The sequence below is a fragment of the Periophthalmus magnuspinnatus genome, chromosome 1 (genome assembly GCF_009829125.3).
Source record: "Periophthalmus magnuspinnatus isolate fPerMag1 chromosome 1, fPerMag1.2.pri, whole genome shotgun sequence".
Taxonomy (NCBI): Eukaryota; Metazoa; Chordata; class Actinopteri; order Gobiiformes; family Gobiidae; genus Periophthalmus; species Periophthalmus magnuspinnatus.
In genome coordinates this window covers 21,276,647-21,290,043 of record NC_047126.1, presented here as the reverse complement: position 1 = coordinate 21,290,043, position 13,397 = coordinate 21,276,647, and the positions used below count along the sequence as shown (strand labels likewise).

The 13,397-nt window shown below is 38.8% G+C and overlaps 1 protein-coding gene across 1 annotated transcript in view; it reads left to right on the top strand.

Moving 5' to 3' along the window:
- Positions 1–13,056, top strand: part of wdr17 (WD repeat domain 17) — a 38,793-nt gene extending 25,737 nt beyond the window's left edge. The window contains exons 24-32 of the mRNA XM_033975364.2: positions 886–1,025; positions 1,891–2,002; positions 2,686–2,827; positions 3,887–3,989; positions 4,079–4,180; positions 4,333–4,431; positions 11,125–11,192; positions 12,105–12,202; positions 12,891–13,056. Coding sequence (XP_033831255.1) covers positions 886–1,025; positions 1,891–2,002; positions 2,686–2,827; positions 3,887–3,989; positions 4,079–4,180; positions 4,333–4,431; positions 11,125–11,192; positions 12,105–12,202; positions 12,891–13,010 — 984 coding nt within the window. The 3' untranslated portion in view covers positions 13,011–13,056. The remainder of the gene's footprint in view (positions 1–885; positions 1,026–1,890; positions 2,003–2,685; positions 2,828–3,886; positions 3,990–4,078; positions 4,181–4,332; positions 4,432–11,124; positions 11,193–12,104; positions 12,203–12,890) is intronic.
- The last annotated feature ends 341 nt before the right edge of the window (positions 13,057–13,397 follow it).

The following is a 13,397-nucleotide window of genomic DNA, read 5'->3' as shown; positions in this document are numbered from 1 at the left end:
GCAATTTAATTTGAGGTAAATAGTATTACAAAGCATTAAATAATGCACAAAATCTGATATTTTCAAATCATAAACACACACACACACAAAATCATATTTGATTTGATCTAGTGAAGCAAGAAACACAAATGTACAAATCATTTCGTATTGTCAACATAAACCTTTCTCACTTGTAGACTTTGACTCAAGAGAACTGTTACACTGTCAAATATATAATAGAATGAAGTGAGAACAAAAATTTCTTAAAAGAAGTAAATGCACCCACTTCTGTTCATTAGTTTAGATTTATGTATTTATTTATTTATGTATTAAGTTAGTAGTGGACTCCCCACCAGAAAACTTACTGCGCCTTTAAATAGAAAGAAGTGTTAAAATTCTTAAATTAACTGTATGTAGCCTGTGCTCGTACAGATTTAAAAATAAGGTATTACAGTCACGACAGAACCTCAGTTACCAGTTCCTAAGATAGAAACATACAAGTTTTTCTCATTTTTAGTATATGGACAACATATAATATTGCAGCAGTAGAGGCACTGATTAATCACTGGCTGTAGGTGCTGGGGTTTAGGTAGTGAGGATTTGGATCAAAGAGAGTACCTTTAGGTTTACTGGATTTCAGTCTTTAAAGTCCCAACCCAAATGTAAGGATCATTCTGCTTTCTGATTGGATAATTTTCTTTAGAATCGAATAATTGAGAACAAAAACAACTTGACTATTATGTCCAGTGTTTTTATAATTAAGAATTTATCTACCTTATAATTGTTACTTGTAAGTTCTATATTGGATTTGAACATATTTATGAATATTTATTATTTATTTATTATTTTATGAAAGATTTTGATTTTAAATTCCAGAGAGTTCCTTTAATCATATCCTATTCACAGTTGGCGATGGCGAGTCTGATCCGGGGGAATGAGCTGGAGCTAGCGGCTTGTGTGGGCATGGTTTTGGGGGAAGAGGCCAAACATAGCACAGCCTACTGCTTGGAGCTTCTGTCCCGGAAGTACATGACCACTCCAACATGGTGGGCACCTCACCCTGCACTGTTTTGTATACTGTGTGTGTGGGATCATCATAATAATCTCAATTGTAAAAAAAATAAATAAATAAAACATCTTTACAGGTTTAATATTTTTCCTTCTCTTAAACTTTTTAGAAACATCTTGAACATACAAAAATTGGGAGCATACCTATGTCCCCACGTTTCTAAGAAAGTTTAAAAAAAGGGCTGTGAGAATAACATTTAAATTATATTTATTTCTTGGATACAATACAGACTTTTAATCATTACTATTTAACACAAAAAAATGTCTGAACTCTGCTCCACATGCTTTTACTCAGAGAGGATCGGCTGTAGACATCTCCATTAAAAAGCCCAAAGTTGATCAGTCACAACCAAATATGACTGAATCTTCATCTCAATTTAAAATGGAACTAAACACTTAAACTCACACAATCGCATTTCAAACAGCTGCTAAACTTGTCAGTACCTGGAGGACTAAAGGATAGAGAGAGGAGGGAGGAGGGGTGGGGTCTGAGGGTTTAGGGAACAGTGTGATTGGCCTAACATGTATCTGTTTGTTTCAGAAACACCTGATTGTAATCAGGACAGTCTTTCATGATGTCACCAACTACTGGAAATTTCTGAGACCAGTGAAGGCCTCACAAACTTTAGGCATTTTTGACCAGAAAGCTGCAGATTTACTTTTGTTTGTATCAAAATTGCCAAAAAAAATGACAGGGAGCAGTAAATAATGCTGTTAAAACACCATCTACACAGTGGTAGTGAAAAAAGTGGATTTAGTGTTAGTTACACTTAAGGCTGTGCAGTTAATTGAATTTAAAGTGTAAGGGTAATGTATGTAAATAATAATTTTGTCCTCTTTCAGGGAGCTTTCTGCAGACCTGCTGGGAATGATTCCTGAAAACCACATCCTTTTGGCAAAGCTCTGTGCATTTTATCCTGGAACTACAACCGAAATCAACCAACTGCACCAAAGGGTAAAAACTCTGCAAATATCTCACTAATATCAAGTATTAATTTTAACATGAAATTTTCATTTAGTTTTAATCTCAGTGTTCTGATTGACATTATTTTTAGTTTGAGTCAAGATTTAGTTAATTTAATTCTTAGTTTTGGTCTAGTTTTATTTGAGGAAAATGCTAAGCTATTTTTGTCGACTAAGGGCAATAACACACATCTCTGTAAATATCTCACTAATATCCACTGTTAAATTTGACAGAAAATTTTTGATTAAGTTTTACTCTTGGTTGCATAGACTAAATATATTTAAAGTTTTAATCAATATTTAATCACACAATTGAAAATGTACTAATTTAACTCAATTTTGACTAAATCGGTAATAGCTTGTGACAACCAGAAAATATATTTATATATATTTTCCAAGCCGATTCTTCAGTTCTGGTCAGATTACTGGTGGACATTGCCTTATATCTACCTGAAGGGAGGAGCTAACTACACTGAAACTGAAAACAGTTATTGTTTACAGTTTCTGTTTGTAGGCTACATCTATTGAGCCACTGTAGTTATGTAGGTTTAGTCATTATTAGTGTAAATGTAGTTTTACTCAGCAAGAGTATGATATTGACTAAAACTAAACAAAACTAAAAATGCTTTTACTAAATGTTTTGCAGTAATTTCCCTTCCATTTTGTTTTCTCCAGTGTGGGCTCCCTTTGATGGAGGAGTGTCAGTCTTTAGCAGAGGAGGCCATGACAGAAGGAGACCTGTTTTCGTGTCTTAAATATCACCTTCTGAGCTCTGAACCGGAGACTGCTCTGAGGATAGGAATCAGCCATGTCAAAGGTACCTCCTGAAAAATGATTTTATATGACTTTTTCCAGAATGTAAATCTGGCTTGTTTCAATACATTTGTACTGTCTTTTTATTTCTCAAAAAATAACTTGAAAATGTGTTAGAGAAATTCCATTTTAGTGCTGTATCGAGGCCAGTCACTACCAGCTCAGTCCTTGCCATCTTGGCCTATGTCATCAGAGATATGATAGTAGAAGAATAGCCAGACTCGACTGTACTAGACTAGAATGGACAACACTATCACAGTGTCTTGAGGGTTCATGTCTCTGGTCCTGTACTGATGGTAAATAAACTTCTCCTGTGTTAGAACTCCAGCATTTTGCCTCTTGTCTTCAACTCTCGGATTGCTATAATTTATTCTACAGATTTAATCTGTAACTTGGCTTTCCTGTCCTCTGCTTGTCTTCATGCTTATACTATATACTATAGAGAAGTTTAAAGGTCCTACATTATACAAAATTGATTCCTGTGAACTTTAAGCAATCTTATAATGTTGTTACCTCATCAAAAACATACCTGGAGTTGTTTTGTTTCATGCATACAAGTTTAAGTAACACTTTATTATTAGACTGTCTACATCTCCAGAGCTCAAAATGCTTTGTTCCACCTTATCTTGTCATGTAGTGGTAGATTTCAAGCTAATACAACAGCTACTTTTTACCTTTAGTTCAGTCGCGCTGAAATGACTGAAATGATTCTACTGAAGGTGTATGGAGTTTAACAACACGCAGTGGGGCACTTCCTGTATTACTTCATGACATCACAAGGTGGTGTCCGCTTTCATTTTGAGAGAAGAACTCTAGACTAAATGTGCAGAATTTGTGTGTTTAGCATTTGTAAATGAAGCAAAACACAACTCCAGGTATATTTTTGTATTTTGATGAGGAAAACTGTAGAAATATCATAGTAGAAATGAAATATTGTATCATTATTCTGAATCCACATCATTTTAAACTTACTTTGCCCTGTGAACATGATACTTGTGCTTTTACAACTACAAAGTATGTATTTGATATTTTCTTCCTTACACGTTTCTATTCCTATTTGCAGAGCAGCTGAGTGGATGTGAGTGGACAGTAGACAGTCTGCAACCAATTCTGGACCTCCTCAGTTACATTAGAACAGACCGCCTCATCTCAGCCAAACTCACAGAGTAAAAACACAATCTTTAGACTTGTTCAATACTCCCCATTTGAATATGGCTGTACTATCAGATAATTTTGAATATGTTTGTGTCCTTAGGCTGCGTAGCGAGCTGTTGATCTTGTGTGGGTACATAGGAGGCTTGTTGGCCATCCAGAGACACTACACCAGCATCGTGCCTGCTCTCTATGAATACACCAGGTCAGATAATACACCTAAATCTTCAATACCTCTAACTTAAAAAGAAAACGTGTGCTTGTAGTGTTTTTATACCTAATATTGTTGTTCATTCTGCATTACCCACTGTCTTTTATTATATCCGTCATAGTTGCTTTTGTCTGTATATTTCTCAGTCAGTTGTTGAAGAGGAGAGAGGTGTCTGTGCCTTTGAAGATCGAGCAGCTGTCTGTGGAGCTAGACGCCTGGAGAGCCTGCACTCACACACCAAACAGGTCAGAGCAACATATTACCAATATCAATTTGATTTAGTTATGATTTGTTCCTGGTCTAGTCCTTGAAGCTCATTTAAAAATGTTGTTAAATTCTTACAAACAAAACATACATTTCCCCCAAGTTCAAATATACTCACTTCGCTTCCTGCTTCTGAAGAGTGCAGACGCAAACCTTGCTTGCTCCTGCTGCTTCCTCCTTACTTTGCTTTTTAAATAATTTTACCTCTTCCATTGCTGGGAGATTTGTTTAGTTATGATTTTCTCTTAAGTAAACCAAGATCTGTAAACCATTTTCACTTTTTTTTTTTTTTTTTTTTTAAACAAAATTTTTGACGAGCCAACAACATGTCCGCGGGAAGAAACAAAAGGAATTCTTTCTGCGAACGCTGTCGGAACTATCAACAACAAATTATTGAGCTACAAGCACGGATATTTGTTTTAGAATCTGAAAAAGGACTTCACCGAACGCTCCCTGTGACCTCCAGTGGTAAGCAGCCTACAGTTACTTTCAGAGAAGAGAGTGAAAAAACTGCTACTTTCAACTTAAACCTGAGTGATACGGTGTCTTTTCCAAAACTTTGTAAAGACAAGAATTTCAAGCCAACGCGACAAGTGATAAGAGGCAATGCTAATATAGTTACATCACCCAAAATACAACCTACAAACAGATTTTTACCACTGTCACAGACTGATGTTGATGGTAATATACAAACAGAAAATGGATTTTTGTCGCAAAACAAGAGCAATGAAGTTGGTAAAAGAGCGGCGGCAGACAGGCGGTCTGTGCCAAACGTCAAGGTCAGAGATACGCTGCTGCTAGGAGACGGTGCTGTCAGAGATGTGACTCACAGAGGAATCCAAACTTGCTCGTACCCCAGTCACACTGTCTCTGAGATTACAAAACTCCTCCCAAAAGTTTTGTCAACACACCAAGGAGCTAAACAGCTGATTGTGCACGTGGGTGCAGTTGACACCAGAATGAATGAAACTGAAATCTTGAAAAAGCATTTCATTGAATTATTTGAGGAGCTTGATAAAGTGGAGGTTAAGACTTTCATCAGTGGACCTCTTCCTACCATAGACAGAAGGAAGATGAACAAATTTACCCGGCTGCTTCAGCTGAACACATGGCTGTTCAACGAATGTGCAGCTAGAGGACTGCACTACATTGAGAACTTTGATCTTTTCTGGAAACGAGAGGACCTGTTCAAGGGAAATGGCCCGCACCTGAGCAGAGGTGGAGTAAGAGTGTTGACGAATAACCTCCTCCACGCTCTGAGAAACCGGCCTGGACAGGGTCCTGGGCCAGTGAGAGAAAAGAGGAATGAGAGAAGCATTCCTGCTGCACCAACCACAGACCGAGCCAATGTGTCAGCACCACCAGCAGCACCACAACTACAACCACCACCTCCCCCAGCGAAGGAGTCACCACCAGCAGCACAACCATCTCCCCCAGCGAAGGATTCAGCTGCACCACCACCTCCCCAAGAGAACAAATCAGCATCACCACCACCTTCAAAAGTGAAAGATGCATCTCCAGCGTCACTTCCCTCAGGGCCCACATCACAGGCCTTGAACCTGTCTGTGACAGCCCCAGCAGAGGTTTCAGTCACAACAGCACCCACATCACCTCCCCTGCCCACAGACCAACCCTGGGTCCCCTTTGCTACATCCACTCCCTCTAGGGACTCCTCACTCTCCTTTTCCTCCCCACCTTCACCTATGGCCCTTCCCGACCATCTAGAAAGTCTCATCAGATCAGGAATTAAGATGGCTCCTCTCACACCTAATATAGAGTGATTGAGAGTTCTGGCATCAACTACGCTGAACTCTTCCCCGTACCCACCTATCCCCCCTCGTCTTTCACGCAAACTCCCCCCTGCACCGCCTCCTCGGCCCTCACCTGGTCTCTCACCCAAACTCCCCCCTGCTCATTCACCTGGTCCCTCACCCAAACTCCCCCCTCCTCGCCCTTCCCTGCCTTCCCCCAGAGCTGATATCAACAAGAGCTAGGACACACAGGGCCTCTGCTGTCTCAGGACATACAGTCATGATAAAGATAATATCATGCTGAGGCCCTGTGATGGAGCTATATCTACAGTTACACCACGTAGACTGATTAACAGAAGGACAGTTAGACTGTCCAATCAGAGACATTTAGTTCACATTCCCTGTAAGAAGATAACATCCAGTTCTACTGAAACTAATCTGAAACTTGCTGTGCTCAATGTCAGATCTTTATGTAACAAGTCCTTTTTAATTAATGATTTTATTTCTTCTTTTAGTCTTGACTTTATGTTTTTCACTGAAACATGGCTCGACAAAAACACAGGTAATGCAATTCTAGTGGAATCAACTCCACCCAACTTCAAATTTGAATCTGAAACACGAGTAAACAAAAAAGGTGGAGGTGTGTGCGCATTTTTTAGAGATAATTTAGTTACTCACAGATTGTCATTTGGAGTGTTTTCATCTTTTGAGTATGTTTCATTCAAAATGGAGCTAAAACAATCCCCCTCCATACTCTACTTAGTCATATACAAACCTCCCCAACACTGTCTGAGTTTTATTGATGATTTTACTGAGATGCTTTCAGTCGCACAGACTTTGATGGTTTAGTCATTGCGGGTGATTTTAATGTACATGTGGATAATGTGTTTGACAGGAATGCTAAAGAGCTCAGTTCTGTCCTCGAAACCTTTGGTCTGACTCAGCATGTCAGCGAGCCCACCCACAACAGAGGACACACTCTGGACTTGCTCATTACAAAAGGAGTAAATATTTCAAATGTCAATGTGGTGGATGTTGCTCTGTCTGATCATTTCTGTGTCTTTTTTGACATGTCTGTTATTCCCAAACCAGCGGCTGGTCCTGCAGTTGTTCGAAGGAGACACATAAATGATAAAACAGGTGCACTGTTCATGGAAATGATGCACTTTGAAAATGCCTCATGTTCTGATGTTGATGATTTTTTGAACTCTGTAACTTCGAGTGTTTTGAATGTTCTGGACACCATTGCCCCGATGAAGGTTAAAATGGTTAAAGATAAGCAGAAAGCGCCATGGAGGAATGATGACTTGGTCAGGGCACAGAAAAGGGAGTGCCGGAGGGCCGAGCGGGAATGGCGCAAGTCAAAGCTCCAGGTTCATTATGAAATTTACAGAGAAAAGATGCACATGTACAACCACAGTTTATGTAGAACAAGGCAAAGGTATTTTTAATTATTGGAAGTTGTAGTAAAAACTCTCGTATCCTGTTTGCAACGGTAAACAGATTAACAAACCCCCCAGCTCCACTGCCATTAGAATTAATTTCCACATCTAAGTGCAATGAGTTTGCAGTGTTCTTTAATGACAAGGTTCATGTTATTAAAAATGCCATAAATTCCACAACACAAATAACAACCCAGCACCCACCTAGACACTTAGAGCTGACTCACTTTGCACCTGTAACTGACAAAACTATCCAAGAGATTGTCATCAGTCTGAGTTCATCTACATGCTGCCTCGATGTGTTACCCACTAAATTTTTAAAGTCTGTGCTCAACAGTTTGCTGTCACCACTCACTCACATAGTTAATATGTCACTTCAATCTGGAACATTCCCAAGTGCTTTGAAAACTGCGGTTATCAAGCCTCTCCTAAAGAAGAACAGTCTTGATGCCACAATATTGAACAATTATCGACCGATCGCAAATCTGCCATTTTTAGGCAAAGTCCTTGAAAAAGTTGTTTACCAACAGCTTATTAACTTCCTCGAAATGAACAACTCCTTTGATGTTTTCCAATCAGGTTTTAGACCCCACCACAGCACTGAGACTGCTCTTATCAAGGTGACAAATGACATCCGCCTGAACACTGATGCAGGCAAAGTCTCAGTCTTGATCCTGTTAGATCTGAGTGCTGCTTTTGACACTGTGGATCATGGGATCCTCTTACAGAGACTAGGGGACTGGGTGGGTATCTCTGGTACGGCACTAAACTGGTTCAAGTCCTATTTAGAAAACAGGGAGTACTTTGTTGAAATTGGAAAATGTATATCAGATAAAATGTCCCTGACCTGTGGGGTGCCCCAGGGTTCAATCCTGGGACCCCTGCTGTTCAATCTCTACATGCTGCCGTTAGGCCAGTTAATACGCAGCAATAATGTGTCTTACCACAACTATGCAGATGACACTCAGATCTATGTCTCACTAGCAGCAGGTGAATATGGACCAGTGGATTCACTCTGCCACTGCATCCAACAGATCAGTGTGTGGATGCAAAACAACTTTCTTCTGCTAAACTCAGACAAGACTGAAGTCATCATCTTTGGCCCACAGAAACATAGAGACAGTGTCAGCAGTCACCTCCAGTCTCTCTCTCTAAAACCTTCAAATCAGGCTAGAAATCTAGGGGTAATAATGGACTCAGACTTGAACTTTAACAGCCACATCAAATCAATAACATCTGCAGCTTTTTACCACCTAAAAAAATTGCAAAAATCAAAGGTATACTGTCAAAGCCAGACTTAGAGAGACTTATCCATGCATTTGTCTCCAGTAGGTTAGACTACTGTAACGGCCTGCTCACTGGCCTCTCCAAACGAGCCTTAACACAGCTGCAGTACATCCAGAACACTGCTGCTCGGGTCCTGACTAGAACCAGGAAGTATGAGCACATAAGTCCTGTGCTCAGGTCTCTGCACTGGCTTCCTGTAGCTCAAAGAATAGACTTTAAAGCAGCTCTGCTTGTGTATACATCTCTCCATGGCCTAGGTCCAAAGTATATCTCTGACATGTTAGTGCCATATGAACCATCTCGCAATTTGAGGACTTCAGGGATCGGCCTCCTGCTGGTGCCCAGAGTCAGGACTAAACATGGGGAATCAGCGTTTAAGTTTTATGCAGCTAAAACTTGGAACAGTCTTCCTGAAGATGTGAGACAGGCCTCTACTTTGACAATGTTTAAGTCCAGGCTCAAAACGGTTCTGTTTAGCTGTGCATACGACTGAAAGGTTTTTATTCTGCACTCTTCTCTTTTAATGTTAATTTTATGATGATTATTTGTGATTATTTATGTTTTGATTTGTGTGATTTTAATGTCTTTCTTATTCTGTAAAGCACTTTGAATTACCTTGTGTACGAATTGTGCTATACAAATAAACTTGCCTTGCCTTGCCTTCTCGTTTTTTAGCACAGTTCTCCCTTTGTCTTCCTCAGTGTTTAAGTTTGAAAATTGACTTTGAAATTTCACTATCGTGACAACACTAGTAACAGACTCACTATCAATTCCGATACCACAATGATAATTAAAAACACTCTATTTAGATGGGCGTATACTAATCTGTGTGGTTCTGATACAGCTCAGGATCATTCTAAAGATATTAAGGAAAGGTTCATTTCTGGCCTGTGAATGTGACTTTTTTAGCATTCTCAAAATCAATATCTAGTTTCGATACTAATTTTAGCATCGATCAGTATCAGATTTCCGATAACTTTGAGAATCCTCGTCCTTACACCTAAAGTTCTTGGACCAGACCTCTCATTTTCATGTTTAATTGTCTCTTTATAGATCATAAATTTACCATATTTTATGTGGTGTGTTGGCAAGTTTGAATGCGTTTTCGGAGTTGCACATTTTATGTTTTCTTTTCAAAACAACTGTATTTTTTCTCATTGCCCCATCTTTGTTTTGATACTACACAGTCATTGCATTTCTTTTTATAATTATGAAGTTTTTATTGTGTCATTGAGGCCACAAATAACAGCATAATTAGCAGCAGGGAGGAGGGCTTTCTGCTCCTCTTGACCTGTTATAAATAATTCATTAATTCTTTGAAGGATCAGACTCAAGAGCTCCATTTTGCATCTAATCACACACACAGTTTCAGGAAGAGAGAGTTAACGTGGAAATGCAGAGAGAAAGTTACATGTGATCATAACATTGTAGATTGTCTCTAGTTTAAGTTGAGCGGAGGGACAGGAGAGCATTCTATGGTGGAATTTGCTGCTCAGGTTGCCTGGTTTATGGTTAATATCTTTGTAATTACTGGGCCTATTCACATCAAACAAAAACTGGCACAAAGTTCAGCTCAAGTGATCAAAAGTTTAATTCTTTTTTCAAAGTATCTTCAGAAAGTGGTGCCATTATTCAACCCTTAAGATGTGATTGTTGTCATTTGAAAGAACATAAGGCCATAGGATTAATATGGCCAGTTTGTGGAGCAAATAATGAGAAGGTGCAACATTTATGATCATAAGTTTAGATATTTCTCCCAAAAACAGTGAATCTCCAAGAGTTATACTTCCATCTGAAATCATGATATCATCAAATTCTTGAACGTGAACACAACAGAAGTGAGCGAAATGCAAATGTTAGAGGATCTGTATAAGCTTAGATGTTTGAGACATATTATTAAAAAAATGCCTTGGCTTGCCTTTTAACTACATCAGAATAGTTTTACCTCATCATTGGCTTAGTCAGGGAATATTTGAGCAGTCCTGTATTGTTCTGCATTTGAGGTCCAATAATTAAAAACGGGTTTGGACAAACACAGCAGAGAGTTATTTCTGCAGCTGGGAATGGGAACTCATGTTTCTATTATCAAGTTGTTTCAGGTCATTGTTGCTGTTTACATAATGTCAAATAATGATCTATATATGTATGTAGTTTATCACTAAATATAATTTATGTTTTCTTGTCTGTGTTGTAGTTCTCCTTCAGAAAGCCAAAGGGAGGAGTTCAGCTGTTTGGAGCAGAGACTACAGCCCACAGACTCAGGTAAAACATGGGTACATTTATATGTACAGTAAAAACTAGAAATATGATCATCAAAAACACCTGGATATAAAAATTTGTATTTATTTATTTTTACAGCGGAGGATCATCATCTTCTCCGTTGTAAAATGCTCACAACTGTTTTTGTTGCTTGACAATGAAGCAGAGATTGCAGACATCATCCACACTGGCAGTGATTTTTAAATGCCACAGATTGGCTCAAATGTCATCACCATACGTCTTCTTGCACCGTCCCACTCCAGCCACCAGAGGCCAAGAACAGCTTCTTTACACCAGTGTTAACATCGTGTAGATTGCAGGAGTCTAACCTGGACTCGCCCCCTCGTTAGTGCTACTGCACCATTAAGACCGGGGCCTAGATACATCCCAAAATCTTTAATTTCTGTCCTTGCCACATTAATTTGCTCTTTTTTAATTTTTTCCTTTCAAAGCTTGCACAGGTTGCACAATGTAGCATAATATGACTGGAAGCTGGAGTGGAGTGCAGAGACCACACTTTAAATTCAATTCAAACTATATCGTGACTTAGTTTTAATCACCGCCAACCAAATTTTACTCAAAAGTACAAAGTTGTGTTGTCACAATACTAAAGTTTCAAACTTGATTTTAATACTAAGTAGTAGGCTGAATACTCAATACCGATTCTGATACGACAATGATAATTAAAAACACTCAAACTCAAATCCTTCTACATTATTTTTATGTTACCGTGTTGTCTTGTATCTGTGTAATCCCTCGGTCATCCAGGTAGTGGTCCATGGGCATATACTAGTCTTAGACTTGTTCTGACATAGTTCAAGATCATTCTCAAGCTTTTCGTGAAAGTCTGCTTTTTGATACTTTGGACAACCCTGGAGTAGTTGGGTGAGTTTTGTGTGTTCTTTCCCTCCTCAGCTGTGTTAGTCCTGCATGGAGCAGATTATGTGATTGGATCCAATCTGCCAAGTCACTCCGATGTCCAGCCCTCCTGCTTCACCGGACACAGGATACAGGTCAGAGGGGTTCAGTCAAAAGTGAATAACACACTTTGTACCCATTTTAGGTTTATGTGCAGAGGAGACAGCAATTATACTGAGATTAAACATAAACCTGTTGCATGTTGACGTTTTAGGTGTTAACTAAGAATTATATTTCCAAGGAACAAGTAAAGAATACTCAATCAAAATGATAAAAAGTAAATGAGAATTTGGTTTAAAGTTACAAGGAGTGGGTCAATACCCTTTAGTCACAAAAGAATTTACAGTGATCATGAAAGAGCATCATATCATGTTTGCAGCTCTTATATCTCAAGAAATATATATATATAAAAAAACTTGAAGGTACACTTTGTATCTTTTCTGGTGGAGTGTCTTTCAGCTTGTCACCATGGAGAAGTTATCTTTAAGCCTAGAATATTTCTCAATTTGGGTATTAAACTTATTTACCTCCATGGAAAGAAGCAGGAACTTATTTCTATGGAGAGTTGATCATGTTCACAGCAAGTACTTTTGAACAATAACACCTGCAATTAAATAAATGCAACATATATGCCATACTTTGGAACATTTCAGGTAAAGCAACAACATCTCCATGGTGATGGAAACCCCACCAGAAAAGTGACATGGTTACCGTATATTTCCTTGCATCTTTTTCATTTGTCTGTTTATGTAACTGTTTAAGTAGATTCTCCTTTTCCTCCAGGGCCCAGTGTTTTTATTGGAGGACGGTAAATCGGCCATATCTCTGAACGATGCTCTGATGTGGGCCAAAGTCAACCCATTTTCCCCTCTGGGCACAGGATTACGCATCAATCCCTTCTAAAACAAATCCAAAACACTTTTACATAATTTAAAGGTTCTATATGTAGCAAGGCAAACGTGTAGAAAGCAATTCAAATGGGCCGAAAACAATATCTGTTATCTTCAATGTTTAGACGCATATCTTTGAAAGCAATTTAAGCATTGAAATGAAATAATTACCAGTAGTCTAGACTAGGGAGTATACCAGCTGATAACATCACAAGTTGGAAGTGTGTGTTTTCAGAGTGTTTTGAGGTATGCACAGGGAGACTAAATAATACTCAAACATGTGAATGAAAACTCCACATGTGTCAAGGAAACAATATTAAAACATGTTGAAAAAGTTGTTGCAGCACAATATAGGACCTTTAAATGGAGAGTTTACAATAGCCACAGGGACCATGTCACT